Source organism: Vombatus ursinus, unplaced genomic scaffold, assembly GCF_900497805.2.
Source record: "Vombatus ursinus unplaced genomic scaffold, bare-nosed wombat genome assembly UNPS02009205.1, whole genome shotgun sequence".
Lineage (NCBI taxonomy): Eukaryota > Metazoa > Chordata > Mammalia > Diprotodontia > Vombatidae > Vombatus > Vombatus ursinus.
This window is the reverse complement of record NW_020948983.1, coordinates 35,821,661-35,836,321: the sequence shown is the minus strand read 5'-3', so window position 1 is coordinate 35,836,321 and position 14,661 is coordinate 35,821,661. Positions and strand designations below refer to the sequence as shown.

At 39.4% G+C, this 14,661-nt stretch overlaps 1 protein-coding gene across 2 annotated transcripts in view; it reads left to right on the top strand.

Annotated features, from left to right (window-relative positions):
- Positions 1-14,367, top strand: part of FAM174B (family with sequence similarity 174 member B) — a 33,553-nt gene extending 19,186 nt beyond the window's left edge. The window contains exons 2-3 of one of the 2 annotated variants that reach the window (XM_027852119.1): positions 349-492; positions 13,423-14,367. In XM_027852119.1, the coding sequence (XP_027707920.1) occupies positions 349-492; positions 13,423-13,426 (148 nt within the window). In that variant the 3' untranslated portion in view covers positions 13,427-14,367. The remainder of the gene's footprint in view (positions 1-348; positions 493-13,422) is intronic. The other variant, XM_027852120.1, reaches the window with a different exon arrangement.
- Positions 14,368-14,661: the final 294 nt, after the last annotated feature.

Sequence of the window (14,661 nt, the reverse complement as noted above, 5' to 3'; positions counted from 1 at the left end):
CATTTCTTCCTCAACCCTGTTTGGTTAGCAGACTGCCACAGGTCTCCAGTGATTCAGTACCTTTAATTAGCACAGCCAGGAGATGGCATGTTGGTGGTAGCCCTTGGGAGGTACAATGGCTAGAGTGTTAGAAGCAGAAAGATTGCTCTGGAATGGTGTGGTTTATATGAAACCAGGATCCTGAGAATGAACTCAGTTGCCAGTTCAAGAGAAAGGAATACAGTGGGAATTGGTCTTCTGCGTCAGAGAGCTATAATAAGCCCATTGCCTTTGCAGATTGAGGTGAAGGCCAGGGCACCCTATTTCTTTTCTTTCTCTGTTCTATAAGTATTTTTTTTTCCCTCCTAGGTCTGGAAAGAGAATAAAGAAAACCCGGAAATATGATATCATTACGACTCCAGCAGAGAGAGTAGAAATGACTCCTTTAAATGAAGAAGATGATGATGAGGAAGACTCAACAGTTTTTGATGTCAAATACAGGTATATGTACAGGTACAATATCAGTAGCTCTGGTAAAAGCTTCCTCCTTGGCTTCTAGTGTTTGGTGATTAGGGTGAACTGTATTTTGAGCTCTGACATGACAGGCCCATGAAGGTAACGTCTAGCAAAACCTTTTCTTTGTGTATACTTGTTCTCTCTGTAAGTTCCTGCTTGAAGAATCCCATTTATGAAAGTATACATATCTGATCTCCTCTTAAAGGAATATTAACAGGATGGAGAGTGAGTATACACAACCTCATGTTTTGTCCTTTAACATTCATTTCCCACCCCCTTCCACTTCACTGCTTCCCAAACTGAGAAACGGATAAACTGAGAAATTTGATCTAAGTGAGGAAATTGTAGGCACTGGGTCTAAAATAATCAGCTCCAGCTCTTGTTTCTCATGCACGTGCCCTTGTGTAAGATGATTATATAAATTTGTGCCAGTCAAACAGGATGCACGCAGACTGGAATTTCTAGCCTTGCTTTAGTGGGTTCAGAAGTCAGAAGGTAGATTAACGCATAGAAAAGAGTTCATTGTCTTGTCAAGCTTTAAACGCAGGGATGCTTCTTCAGTAAATCAGAACAAAATCAGAATGACTTGGTTTTTTCTTTTCTTTTTTTTTTTATGACTTTGTCTTTTCTAGAACATTTTAAGCCCTTACCCTCCCGGAATATTTCAGAATAGATAGATTCTTTGAGTTGGGTAGTATCTTAAGAAGTCATCTAAGTCTAGTCTGAAGTCCTCCTTTTACAGAAGAGGAAAGTGAGGTACAGAAAGTTTAAGTGACCAAAGTCACACAGTTATTCCATGTGGAAAGCTGGTACCAGACCCAAGATCTCCTGATTGCCAGGCCAAATAAAACATCTGTGAAATGTATACTATGTATACACACATACAAAGCACAGAGCTGGGCCATAGGGACATAAAGACAAAAATGAAAATCTGCCTTCCAGGAGCTTGTATCCTTCTGGATGATATGTTTATGAAGCTAGGCAAGTGCTAGAAAATTTGAGGAAGGGGAGAATATCAACACTTAGGGAGAACAGAAAGTTCTTCCCATAGGAGGTGGAATTTAGGTTGTACCTTTAACGGAGTTAAGAGATAGAAGAGAAGAGGGCAGGCCAGGCATGTAGGGTGGTCTGTGCAAAGATTTGGAGGCAGGCGAGGGAGCATTGAATTCAGGGAATAGTAAATAGTTCATTTTGACTACAGCATAAAATGTGTGAAGGGGGATAATGTAACATGTCTAGAATGATAGGCTTAAGCCGAGAACTTTAAATGTCAAGCCAAGGAATCTGTATTTTGTCTTTAAGGCTATTGGCATACACTAAAATTTATCTGAGCAAATCCTAGGCCTCCAAGGCTTCTCATTCACTTTGTGTGATTCTTGTTCATATTTTCTCATGAATCTCCAAAAGAGGATCTACTGGAGGAGGTGAAGGTTTTCCTTTTATTATTTTAATATCTTGGGGGTTCCAATATACCACTCAAGATGGCCATTTTTCATCTTTGTTTGTGACTGTCCCTGCTCCCTTTTCTGGTCATATCTGTTTTTAGTAATTCGTTTACAGTATCCTGGAATCCTCAAGAACATGCTACCGCCCTCTTCGAACCATGAAGTATCTTCCTGTTGCCTTTTGGGTTTATTTATAATTTTAAAAAATTCTTCTGAGAGCACGTTGCATCCTTCACAGATACATAGTATCACTAGGAGAAGATTTTGTTGGAGAAATAGTCATGTGTGGCAATGGACAGTTTGGAATGCTTGAAAAGATGTGCCTGGTTTCCAAATGCAGTTCAAGACAGTTTCTTACATCTCTTCCTTCTGACCCTCCTCCTAGATCCTGAAGCCAAAGCGGTATTCATCTGCCCCAGATTGATAAGCTAATTTGACTTTATGTACCTGCATGCTATACCTGGGCAACATACATTTTTCATCCCCTTTTGTTTTTGCATGTGGATGATTAGATTAATTTTGGAGAACTTCTCTATTAGCTGTATTTTAGATAGAGACTGTCATGTGGTGAGTTACTGAATAGCATGGAGTTTACTTTTTTATTCCAAGACGGGCGTGTTTCAAGTTAGAGCAAAGTCAGAGCAACCTTGTGACTAAATAAGAAAAAAGCAACTCTTTTTTATTTCCTATTTAGTCATAATTCATCCATGGTCCTTGGGCTTCCTCTCGGAAAAAGATACATTTAATATTAGAGATGTGACTGAATCATGACCTTGTGTCTTGATGGCTTCAGCACATGATATCCCACCAGCCCTTTTGCACAGAGGGAGAAGGAAAGTCATGTTTTCTGCACCAGGACAATAATCTGAGGATTACTGCACACACAGTTCTTGTGATAACACCATGTGACTGATATCCTGCTGTGAGGGTAAAGACAGGTTTAATTTTCCTGAGGTTTTCCACCAGGTTGGAAATTTGATTAAGAAAGGAGAAGGCAGGCTAGCTTGCCTCTGGTTACATCCTCCCCCCCACCCCCCACCCCTCCTCCTGCCCTGCCACTCTTCCCCCAAACAGGACATTCTAATCCATGAGATAAAAATCTTTAATTTTTAGGGTCAAATCTGAGGCTCTTCCTCCAGAAACACATGCTTCCAACTCTCATTAGCAAGAAAAGCAGGCTGATTTAAAGGTGGATAAACCAGCTTGAGTCACTCGGAAGGAATTAAAATGGTTGCATGTTACAAAAGGTTAAAACCTGAATTTTGAGAGTTTGGTTAGGAGGACTATATACGGTTACAGGTACATCGATTTATTTCCTGAGTACAAGTTGATATTGGTAATATGCTGCAGTTTACTTATCCTCACCACGCAACCAGGGCCTACGGTTCTGTAAAACCCTGCAGGCCATTCCTTGGGCATCTCAGGCACTCTAAATTCCAGCCACACTGGCTTGCTTCGTATTTCCTGTGGACAACATTCCACATCTCTCTTCCCATGGCTTCGTACAGGCTGTCCCTTTGCCTGGAATGCTCTCCCTTCTCACCTCTGCCATTTACCACCCAAGGCTCTCTTCCTCTAAAAGGCTCAGCTCAAATGCCACCTCCTACAAGGAAGAAAGGAAGGAAGGAAGTTAGGAAGAAAGCATTTATTTAAGACCTGCTCTGTCCCTGGCCCTGTGCTAAAGCACTTGAAAAATATTATCTCATTTTATCCTCATAACAACCCTGTAAGGTAGGTGCTATTATTATCCCCACTTTACAGTTGAGAAAACTGAGGCAAGCAGAGGTTAAGTGATTTGCCCAGAGTCACACAACTCAGGTCTTCTTGACTCCAGGCCCAGTGCTCAATCTGTTTTGCTATCTAGCTACAAGAGGCCTTTGTCCCAGCTGTTGGTGCACTTACTGTTCACTAATGACTTGGTATGTATTTTTAAATTTACTTACCTGTTTTTATGTTATTTTTCCCCAGTAGTATGTAAATTCCTTGAAGCAGGGACTGTTTTGATTTTTTTTTCAGTATCCCTAAGCCTATGTAGCATCGTGCCACGCCCATAATATTTAATAAATGCTTGTTGAACTGAATCTCCATATCTTGGCTCTGGTGCTCATTTATCTGACAGGGAACATTTGCCATTTTGACAATTATAGTACAAACTGACACTGATAGGAGAACAAGTCATCTCTGCTACTTCTTCTGCCACAGCCTCCGGAGAGGGAACTCTCCCCTCCCTCCTGGCAAAGGAACTTCTGCTTGTTTAAAAATAAAGTGACCCTTGTGGAGTAGTGGGAGGAATGCCGAGGGAGGGGGATGGGCATAGGGTTGGGCACAGTTCTAGAAATACCCACCTTCACATTCTCTTTGTGGATGTCTGTCCATGTGAATATGATTAGAAGCTGTTGAGTTTTTCGCTGGCATGCTAGGGAGTGTGCCTAGCCTTTTATAGGTCTAAGAAATGGTTTTCTTGTACAGTTTTCAGGCTGCAGTTCCCTGAAGTTCAGACTGGGACTGATCTGAAGTAGTCCAAAATGCCAGAAATGGGATAAAAAAGACCTAGCTTGCTAATCTTGCACCAAGGGGCTGAAGTTCAGAGTCTGTCTGGGTGCTTTTATGCTGGCGCGGCACAAGTTAAAGTGGGTTGATGTGATGACTGTTTAGTCAGCTTCTCCTCTTCTGAGGTCTCATTAATGGACTTGCTAGGAAGGCTTCATTTTCACCCATGCCCATCCTGACAGCAACCTAAACCATAATAATCTTTTGAGGGTTGGATTGCTGACATTAGTAGCATCATCACTGAGACTAGGGAGGATGGAGATAAATGTGGAAATAGTTTTAAGTTGTTAATAAGTGAAGGTTTGAAATAATGACTTCTAGAATCCTAGAAGAGGCCATGAACAGTGCAGAATGACTGGTAACTTGAAGAGAAGCTGGAGTGCCCTTTGATGACTAGAAAATGATTTTTTTCCCAGTTTGATCAGTTGTAATTTCCACCTCACTTTGGAAGAGGGTTTGTCAGTCCATCTCAACCTAGGCTTCAGCTTAAAATGTTGAAGACTGGTATTAATACTTACTAAATATATAATTTTCTAACATTTCATGGGTGCTTTTTGCTTTTATGTCACATTAATTTCTTAGTATGCCCTTTCTACTCCCCTCCCTATCAAACCTTCCCTTGTAACAAATTATTTTTTAAAAACCTAAACAAAAAATTTAGCAAAACCAGCCAAGACATCAGTCGTGTTTGACATATGTGCAGCATTGCATACCTATGGTCTCTTTATTTCTTTAATGAAAGGAAAGGAAATATATTTTCTCATCTGTCCTTCAGGGCCATGCTTGGTTTTTATAATCACGCAATGTTCAATTGTATTATTATTTCCCTTTACATTGTTTTATTTACTCTATGGGGTGATTTCCAGGTTTAGTATACTTCACTCTGCATCCATTCATATGTCTCCCATGTTTCTCTGAATAATTCATAGTAGTTTTTTCTTATGACACAATAATATTCCATTGTATTTGTGTGTCACAATTGGTTTCATCATTCCCCAATCAGTTGGTACCTACTTTTTTGCCTGCACAAAAGCTGCTAGTCCACAGTAGAAGTAGCACTTGTTTTGTGTAGTTTGGGCTAGTCCTTGAAGGGAATGGGTGGGGGGGAGAGCTCTTTGCTTTCTCTTGCTTACTTAGAGGGCCCCGCCCCCATTGGGAGTTAATGTCTGAGGTTTTAGTGGGATTCCTATTGACCCACAGGGACATCTTTCCAACGTAGCATTGCTGATTGCCGTGGTAACCACAGAGATTGAGAGAAGTAGTATTTTATCTGCATTAGTATTCTTTTTAACTTTAGGAAATGTATCTTTTTTTAACTTCATTCTAGTAAAGTCACTTTTATTGCATTTATGGGCCATGAGTGTGTCATTGCATCGAAAATCTGTGAATCACTAGACTGACCTGAATTAGGCCTGTACTAGAATGTATTGTTAACGTAAACTCTTATAGGTTATATTGTATCAACATTTAACTTATTCATAAAGTAAGGTGTATACCCAATCAGTAAGTCCATTTTTGCAGTCCTTGGGTAAGCTTTGATTTCTCCTCCGATCTTTACCCGGTTTGATACACAACTTTGAGCACTGACTGCTCTGAGAATTCAGAGACCTCTATTCTAGGTTCAGCATAGCTTTGTGACTGTGGACAAGTCACTTAATCTCTGCAGTTTCTTCATTTGTACAGTGCAGAAATGGGATTGAATTCATTCAGTTTATTCAATAGTTAAAATTTTATATCGACAGTTTATGTTTTTACATCATCTTAATTTCAAAATTTATCTCTCCCTACTCCCTTTTTTTCAGAGAACTATTCTTTGTAACGAAGGAGGAAAAAAGAAAAGGAAAAAAAAAACTAGTCAAGTAAAACTAACCCTCAAGTCAACCAAGTCTGACAATATATGTCACAGTACATAAATATAGTGTCCTCCACCTCTGAAGAGGGGTGGATTTTCTTGTCTTTTCCTTGAGGTCAAATTTAGTCATAATAATTACACAGTCTTCTGTTGTGTTGTTTTCCTTTACATTGTTATTGTCATTGAGCATATTATTTTCTTAGTTATGCTTATTTTGCTCTGTGTCAGACTTGCTGGCAACTCTCAGAATTCTTCATATTTATTGTTTCTAACAGCACAGCAATATTGCATCACATTCAGCTACCATTTTGTTTAGCCATCCCCCAGTCTATGGGCCTCAACTTTGTTTCAGTTGTTTTCTACTGCACAAAGTGCTATGAATATTTTAGTGTGTATTGGACCTTTCTTTCCAACACACATTTGGTACTTAACCTTGTATAAAGCCTCCAGCTAGAGTAGGAATACAAAGACAAAAATGAAAAGCACTGCAGAGCTTTCTACCTTCAGGAAGCTTCCATTCCACAACATTAAACAGTTAAGCAAACGTAATATAAATTATCACAAGGGTGAGGATACTATCTATAGGGAATAGGAAGGGCTTCATTTAGTAGATGGCACCTGAAGTAAACCAAGGATTCTAAGAGGCAGAGAAGAGAGTGAATTCCAAATAGCCCCTTAGCCTCTTCCAAGGCCCAAGGAAGGAAATGGAGTGGAATCTAAGGGGTTCCCCAAGTTTGCTCCTTGCTTGCTCTGAAATTCTGTCATTCTCTCAACTTCTGTCTTGTAAAGTTTAATCAGAAGTAGCTGTGCCTGAAAATTACTATATTAATAACCTACATCTGCTTGAACCTCTAAATTTACATGCAGCATTGAACTGTTTGGCAGCATACTCACAGCAGAATATAGATCTTGCTTCTTTTTTAAAATTTAAGTTTTATTTATTTACTTGTTTTTAGTTTTCAACATTCACTTCTACAAGATTTTGAGTTCTAAATTTTCTCCCCTTCCCTCCGCTCCCCCTTCCCCAAGAAGGTATGCAATCTGATATAGGCTATACATGTATAATCATATTAAACATATTTCCACATTAGTCATGTTGTAAAGAAGAATTAGAACTAAAGAGAAAAACCACAAGAATGAAGAAGCAAAGAAAGTGCAAATAGTATGCTTCAATCTGCATTTAGATTCCATCGTTCTTTCTCTGGATGTGGATAGTATTTTATATCATGAGTCTTTTGGAATTGTCATAGATCCTTGTATTTTTGAGAAGAGTTAAGTCTATCAAAGTTAGTCATCAAACAGTGTTGCTGTTATTGTGTACAGTATTCTCTGGTTCTGCTCGCTTCACTCAGCATCAGTTCATGTAAGCCTTTCCAGGTTTTTCTGAAGTTCACCTGCTCTTCATTTCTTGTGGAACAACAGTGTTCCATTACATTCATATACCACAACTTGTTCAGCCATTCCCCAGTTTATGGGCATCCCCTTAATTTCCAATTTTTGGCCTAGGTTTTGTTTCTTGGGAGGAAAAACTGGTGAAATGCTCATTCTTTCTCCCTTTTATTATTTTGAACCTGCTTATTGGACATGGCATAGAAGGGATTCTTTTTCTGTATGGGTTAGACTAGAGGGTCTAAATGTCTCTTTGAACTCTCAGGTTCTGTGATTTTCAATCTGTTACTTAAAGCTATGAAGTTGAAGTGGGAGGCAGGAGACCCAAGTTCTAGTTCTACTCTTTCGCCACTAACTGGATGACATTAGACAAATTGCTTTATTCCTTTGGCCCTTGGTTGTTTGATTTGTTTGCATGTTGTCTCTCCCATTAGATTGTAAGCTCCTTGAGGACAGGGACTATCTTTTATGTCTTTTTGTATCTCTGGTGCTTAGCCTGGCACATAGTTGGTGCTAAATAAATGCTTATTGGATGATTGATCTATAAAAAATTGGGTTAAGTTAGATGATTTCTAAGGTTCCTTCAGGTTCTCAACTGCTCAAGTCTATGGGAAGACAGACTTCCTGTTGAGGAGCTTGGGAATATTGAGGCAAGACCTTTTGTTCTTCTGTGGGTTTTATTTTCCTGCAATTGGATTGGTCTCAGATTTCACAGGCGTAGTCTTAAGATCTAAAGGTGGAAGGAACCTTAGAAGTCATCTAGTCCAACTCCCTCATTTCACAGATAAGGAAACTGAGGCCCAGAGAAGATGATATGCCCAAAGTCACTTGAATTCAGTTCTTGTGACTCCTAAGTTCAGTATGCTTTTTATTGCACCACTGTGATTGTTATCACCATATTCCTTCAGTTTTTAACAGTGGGTTTCCCCTATCATCTGCTTTTAGTCTTCATTCTCCCAAGCTGTTGAGCACTTCTGGAGGAGGTCAGGAAACTTTTGAGACTGGGTCCTCTATGTAGTTATATTATTTAACCGCAACTGTGCCTTCACCTTTGTACACCAATCTTAGTCATTTCTGCTTGACTCACTACCACATTCTTCACTAAGGCTGCTAAACTTTATGTACCCAACTTCACTCCCGCCCTATCCTTTTATTCTCTCAGCATTTAACTTTACCTTTTACTTTACTGAGACGATAGCTCTGTTTCATGAACTACCCTCATATCATATGCCTCTGCCCACTATAATTTTCCTGGCTGTCCATAAACATGTCCAATCTCCCCTGTCCTTATAAACAAAAAACCTTCCCATGACTGTCATAATCTCAAGCTCTATTCGTAACGTATCTCTCCTCATTTTCATTCCTCACTCCTTGAAAGAATAATCTATACTTGCTGCCTCTACTTTCGCACCCTCTATTCACTTCCCAGAAGGTCTTTGCAGTCTGCCTTCTGACTGCATCGTTTTGTTGGAATGATTTTTAAAAGGTCACCAGTGACCTCTTACTTGCTAAATCTAATGATCTTTTCTCAATCCTCATATTTTTCCTCAATCCTTATTTTTTTCTCCAACATTCTATGCTGTTGCCCAGCCTCTTCTCTTGAATGCTTTCTATTCATTGGCTTCTGTAATGCTGCTCTCTTGTGGTTCCCCTACTTCTCTGATCACTCCTTCTTGGTCTGTTCTTTCCCACTAAACGTGGGTTTCCCTCAGTTTCTGTTGTTCTCTTCTTTCTCTACATTTTTATCCTTGGCAACCTTATATACACTCATGGCTCAGTTCTTACATCTTTATAGAGCTATAAGTCCAAGTCAAAAGTGTCTATATCCATGTAAATCTATCTATCTGAACTTTCCCCTGAACTGCACTTCCTTGGATGTCCTACTAACACCTCCAAATCGCTTTGTCTACAACTGAACTCATTATCTCTTTCCTCCTAACCCCATCGTTTCCTTCCTGGAAACTTCACTTTTTCAGTTGATGAGACTCAGTTCTCCCAATCACCAAAGCCTGAAAACTTCAGTTGGTTCCTCTCCCTTGAACCTCGTATCTAATCAAATTCAGACGATTTTAGCTTTCCTTTCACATTCTTCCTCTTCTGTCTACTCATATAGCTCCAACCCTGTTCAGGGCCTCATTGATTCTTTTCCATACTATTATAACAGCCTTGTAACTAGTGGCCTTGTCTTTTTCCAATCTCTGCTTTCTCCATTCTATTCTTCATGTTGTTGTTGTAGTTATTCAGTTGTCTTCAGTCATGTCTGACTTTTTGTAACCCCATTTGGGGTTTTCTTGACAAAGATACTGGAGTTGTTTGCCATTTCTTTTGCCAGCTCATTTTATAGATGAGGAAACTGAGGTAAATAGAATTAAGTGACTTGCCCAGGGTCACACAGCTAGTAAGTGTCTGAGGCCAGATATGAACTTAGGAAGATGAGTCTTCTTGACTCCAGGCCTGGCACTCTATCCACTGTGCCACCCTAGCTGCCTATCTTTCAAGTAGTTGCCCAAATAATCTTCAGATGCAGGTCTAACCATGTCATTTCCTTGCACAAAAACTTTCAGTGGCTCCCTGTTGCCTGTAGGATAAAATACAAACTTCTTAGTTTGGCATTTAAGGCTCATTCACAATCTAAAGCTCCAACCTTCCTTTTCATCTTTATTTTTTACATTCCTTCTATTTCTGTTCTGTATCTAGCCAGACTAGATTACTAGCTACTCCCTGACCTTGACATGCCATCTTTTTCCTCTCTGTATTTACACAGACTCTTCCTTGTGTCCAAAATGCACTTCTTCCTCAGATGCCTTTCTTTGTTTCTAGGCTCAGTGTATTAGATGTCTCCTCCCTAATCTCTCTTCTGTCCCTCTTTACCCAAGATGAAAACATTCTCTTCCTCTTAAAATTTTCTTAAAGCACTTTGTTTGCATCTCTCCTTTGCCCCATCATGCCCTACCGTGTATATATGGGTTTATGTATGTATATATTTATATTTATTTATATATTTAATTCTATTGATATTCATTCAGACATTCATTTGTATTTGTTTATAGTTATATATTTATATATTACATACATGTATATACACAATAATATATACACATAATATATATGAGCTGTTTATATATTATATATGTATATATGTATATATATACATATATGTGTTATATCCTCCATACTAGAAGTTGAACTCTGAGGATGGGGCATGTTCTTTTTAAATTTTTGTGTACCCATCAGCTAGCACAGTGGCTTGCACGTAGTAGGTGCTTTAATTGAATTCGACATTGAAGACAGTTTGTGTGAGGTGGAGAGGCTGTGTGTGTATGTGTGCATATGTGTGTGCATTTGTGTGTATGTGAGTGGGGGACAGTTGGGGGAGAGTGTGAGGGGGGAAGAGTATTATGGGATGGGGAAAGAGTGTGAGGGCCGTTGAGGAGAAGAGAGAGAGAAAGAGAGAGAGAGAGAGAGAGAGAGCACACAGGCTATTGGAGAGGTTCAGAACAGCTTGATCACCAAGAATGAGCACCGTGGAAGCCTCCACATGAAACAGTTTCAGATCTGGGAAGCAGTAAATTTGAATACCTACTGGCGGCTTTTCTAATGCATCAGTAGTTAAGCATTACATTTGTACAACTATTTCTTTTTTTTTTCCTTAAAAATTTCTTTATTGGTATCTTTTGTTTTTATATCACCTTTATTTCCAAATATATCTGCCCTCCTGTCCTCCCCATCAAGGCATTCTTTGCAAAGATAAAAAAAGAGGAACAAGCAATTCGTCAAAACCAGCCTTTGCATTAATTGAGTCTGACAGCGTGTGGAATATTCCGTCCCGTGGTTGTAGTTGCCCTCCACCCCACCCAGCCTCAGCAAAGAAGGGAGGGAGGTGCATTGTTCTCCACTGTTGGGGCCACCTTGATGAGGATAATTACATTGCATTCCGTTTCCACTTGATGCTTTTTCCATTTTCGTTGTTAGAGCCATTTGCACAACTAATTTGGATTGTTACCAGTTCTTTTCAGATTCACTTGGCCCCGTTCTATTGTGGGCATTCATGTGAATATGTATGTTTAAATATGGCTTAACATACTAGATTCATGCCAACTATAAATTTCTTGACTCTTCAGTTTTTGGGAGAAGAAACCTATGCTTCTAATGAATTAGTCAACAAGTATTTTTAAGTGTTTACTATGCCAGGCACTGGGCTAGGTGCTAGGAATGTAGATACAAAACAGTGAAACAATTCCTGCTTGCAAGAACCTTATATTCCAGTGGAGAGGACAGCAATTACATATAAAAATTGTATAGCATAAATATAAAGTTAATAAATACGAATATATATACACAGTAGTTAAATATAAGGTAGTTTGGGAGAGAGGTCACTCGAAGTTGAGGGATCAGGAAAGGCTTCATATAATTTATGGACTTCAGTTTAAAGGAAGAAAGGGACTCTGAGGTGGGGGTAAGGAGGAAATACATTTCAAGAGACCACTGAAAAGGCACAGGAATGGGAGATGGGGTGTCTTGCGTGAGTACGGAGAGAACAACAGTTTGGTTGTATGGTAGAGTTCAGAAAGGGGAGTAAATGTCCAGTGATGCTGGAAAGTTAGGTTGGGGCCAGGTTATGTAGGTATTTCAAATCTAGACAGAAGAGTTTTCATTTTATCCTAGTGGCATTAGGAAGTCACTGGAGTTGATTGAATAGAGAAGTCACGTGGTCAGATCTATATTTAAAGAAAATTACTTTGTGTGTAAGATGGACTGGAGTGATAGGAGACTTGAAGCAGGAAGACCACTTCAGAGGCTGTTGCAGTAATCTAGGCCAGAGGTGATGAGTCCTTTATAGTGGGTAGCAGTGTGAGGTGAGAGATGGGGTAGGATGCAAGAGTCGTGGGGAAGGTTGAAATGACACTATTTGGCAACTGATGGGCTCTGGTGGGGCGAAGAAGAGTGAGGAGTTGGGGATAAAGCTGAGACCATGAACCTCAGAACCTTTAAGGATGATGGTGCCTTCCATGGGATTAGGGACTTTTAGGAGAGGGGAAGGTTTAGGGGGAAAGGTGATGAGTTCAATTTCAACTTGTTGAGTTTAAGACATCTACTTTGAAATGTCAAATAAATAATTGGTAGTGCAAGATTTATGTTTAGGGGAGAGACCCTAAAGTTAGAAAGGGCATTAAAATAGTTTGAATGTTTGAAATGGTAAATAAATAATTGGCAGTGCAGGGTCTATGTTCAGGGGAGAGACCCTAAGGATAGATAGGTGATTAAAATAGATGATGTTTAAACATTTTCAATATGACTGATATTGCCTGTACATGAACTTCTTTGCCTTTTGCCTTTGTATTGGGATTGTGAGTGGGAAACACAGTTGCTGACTGAAGGATATCTCCCAGTGTCTCATCATGAAACTAAACTCGACAGGGTTGAGGGGAACAGCTATTGGTAGGATCAATGGGGTTCTCATATCCATTGTCCTTTTTGGTGTTTCTTTCCACAATTTGTAATTGCCAGCATCATCATCTCATGACAGGAATAACCTGGAAAGAAATAAGCACCAAAGAATGAATACCAAAAGATAGAAGCATTTAGCTTTACTTCCTTCTTTGATCTCCCTTAAATGAATATGTGAATGGAATTAATGAAAATATCACTGGAAGGTTCTAATTCTCATTCTTTCCTTGTTTTTCCTACTAGGTAAAAACCACTTTTCTGGAGTTGGGGCACATCATGGAAAATCAGTCAGATATTGAAAGCCCTGCTGGACCTGAAGTGTGAAAGGGAGGGTGGAAGTCATCGTCTCTGAAGCATTGATACCAAAACAAATATTCCCTCTGACTCCAGGACTTTATTTATAAACTGTTCAGCAGCAGGCGGGCCTGTGTTGAACTTCTGTGTCAAAATGTCAGAATTAAGCTCTTCATTTCCAAACCACTACCTTAGGTTAACCTGTGTCACTCCTTTGAATGTCTCTTTCAAATGCCACCAGGCTCCAGGTCTCTCTTCTTGAAGAGATTCTTTGATAAGGGGGGAAGGGTAGAAACTCTTTTTTATTTTTCTCCTTTTAAAACAGATTTCTGCAAGATGAGAATATTAAAAAAAAATACACCCGGACTCCAAATATTAAAAAGCCAGGAGAAAATTCATTTCTACGATTTAGAATTAGATGCTTTTTCTTGTCTGGCTCTTGAGTCTTGAGATTTGAGGTTATATCAACCACTTGGCTGCTTTAAATTCCAGCCACTTGCCTTAATCTTTTGGTGAGTGTGTTTTATGGAAAAGCAGATTTCAACAATGGTGGCTAGTGGCTGTATGCTAAACCAGCCTTGCTAGGATTGTGTGTTTGTATGCTACAGACTTATTGGTGAAGAAAATTTGATGGCTTGCTACTGATTTTGACAATTGCACTAGCCCCTACTGATTCATGCTATTCCTTATGCTCCAGTGGAGCAAATTGGTGTCTGAAATGAAGTAGTTTTTGTTAGGCTTATTTTTTTTTTTTTTTGAAGAGTGTGAGTTCAACAGAATTAGGCTTGGCTGGTTTGAAAAGAATTGTGGATTTCAGGAAAAAAATATATTTTTATGATTTTTCCTCCTCTGCTGGGAAAATAAAATGCCAGGCAGCTTTTCATTTGTGTAAAAGTTTGTGCCATTTTTCTTCTAATTTTGCCACAGCTGTGCTTGTGTGTGTGTGTGTGTGTGTGTGTGTTTTTCAGTTGCCTAAATTTAACTGAGTGGCAGTTTGGACTGCCGAGAACAGAGTTTGGTCAGTGACTGTATCAGAAGTAAATTCAGAACTGGAGAGAAAACATTTTTTCCTCAAACTGGAAATATCCCTGTCACTTTGGGCTGGTGTATCTCCTTTTGCTATAAAGTACACATCCATGTAGAAGTGAGAGATGTATTTTTGTTTCCTCTTATACTTCAGGAATAATG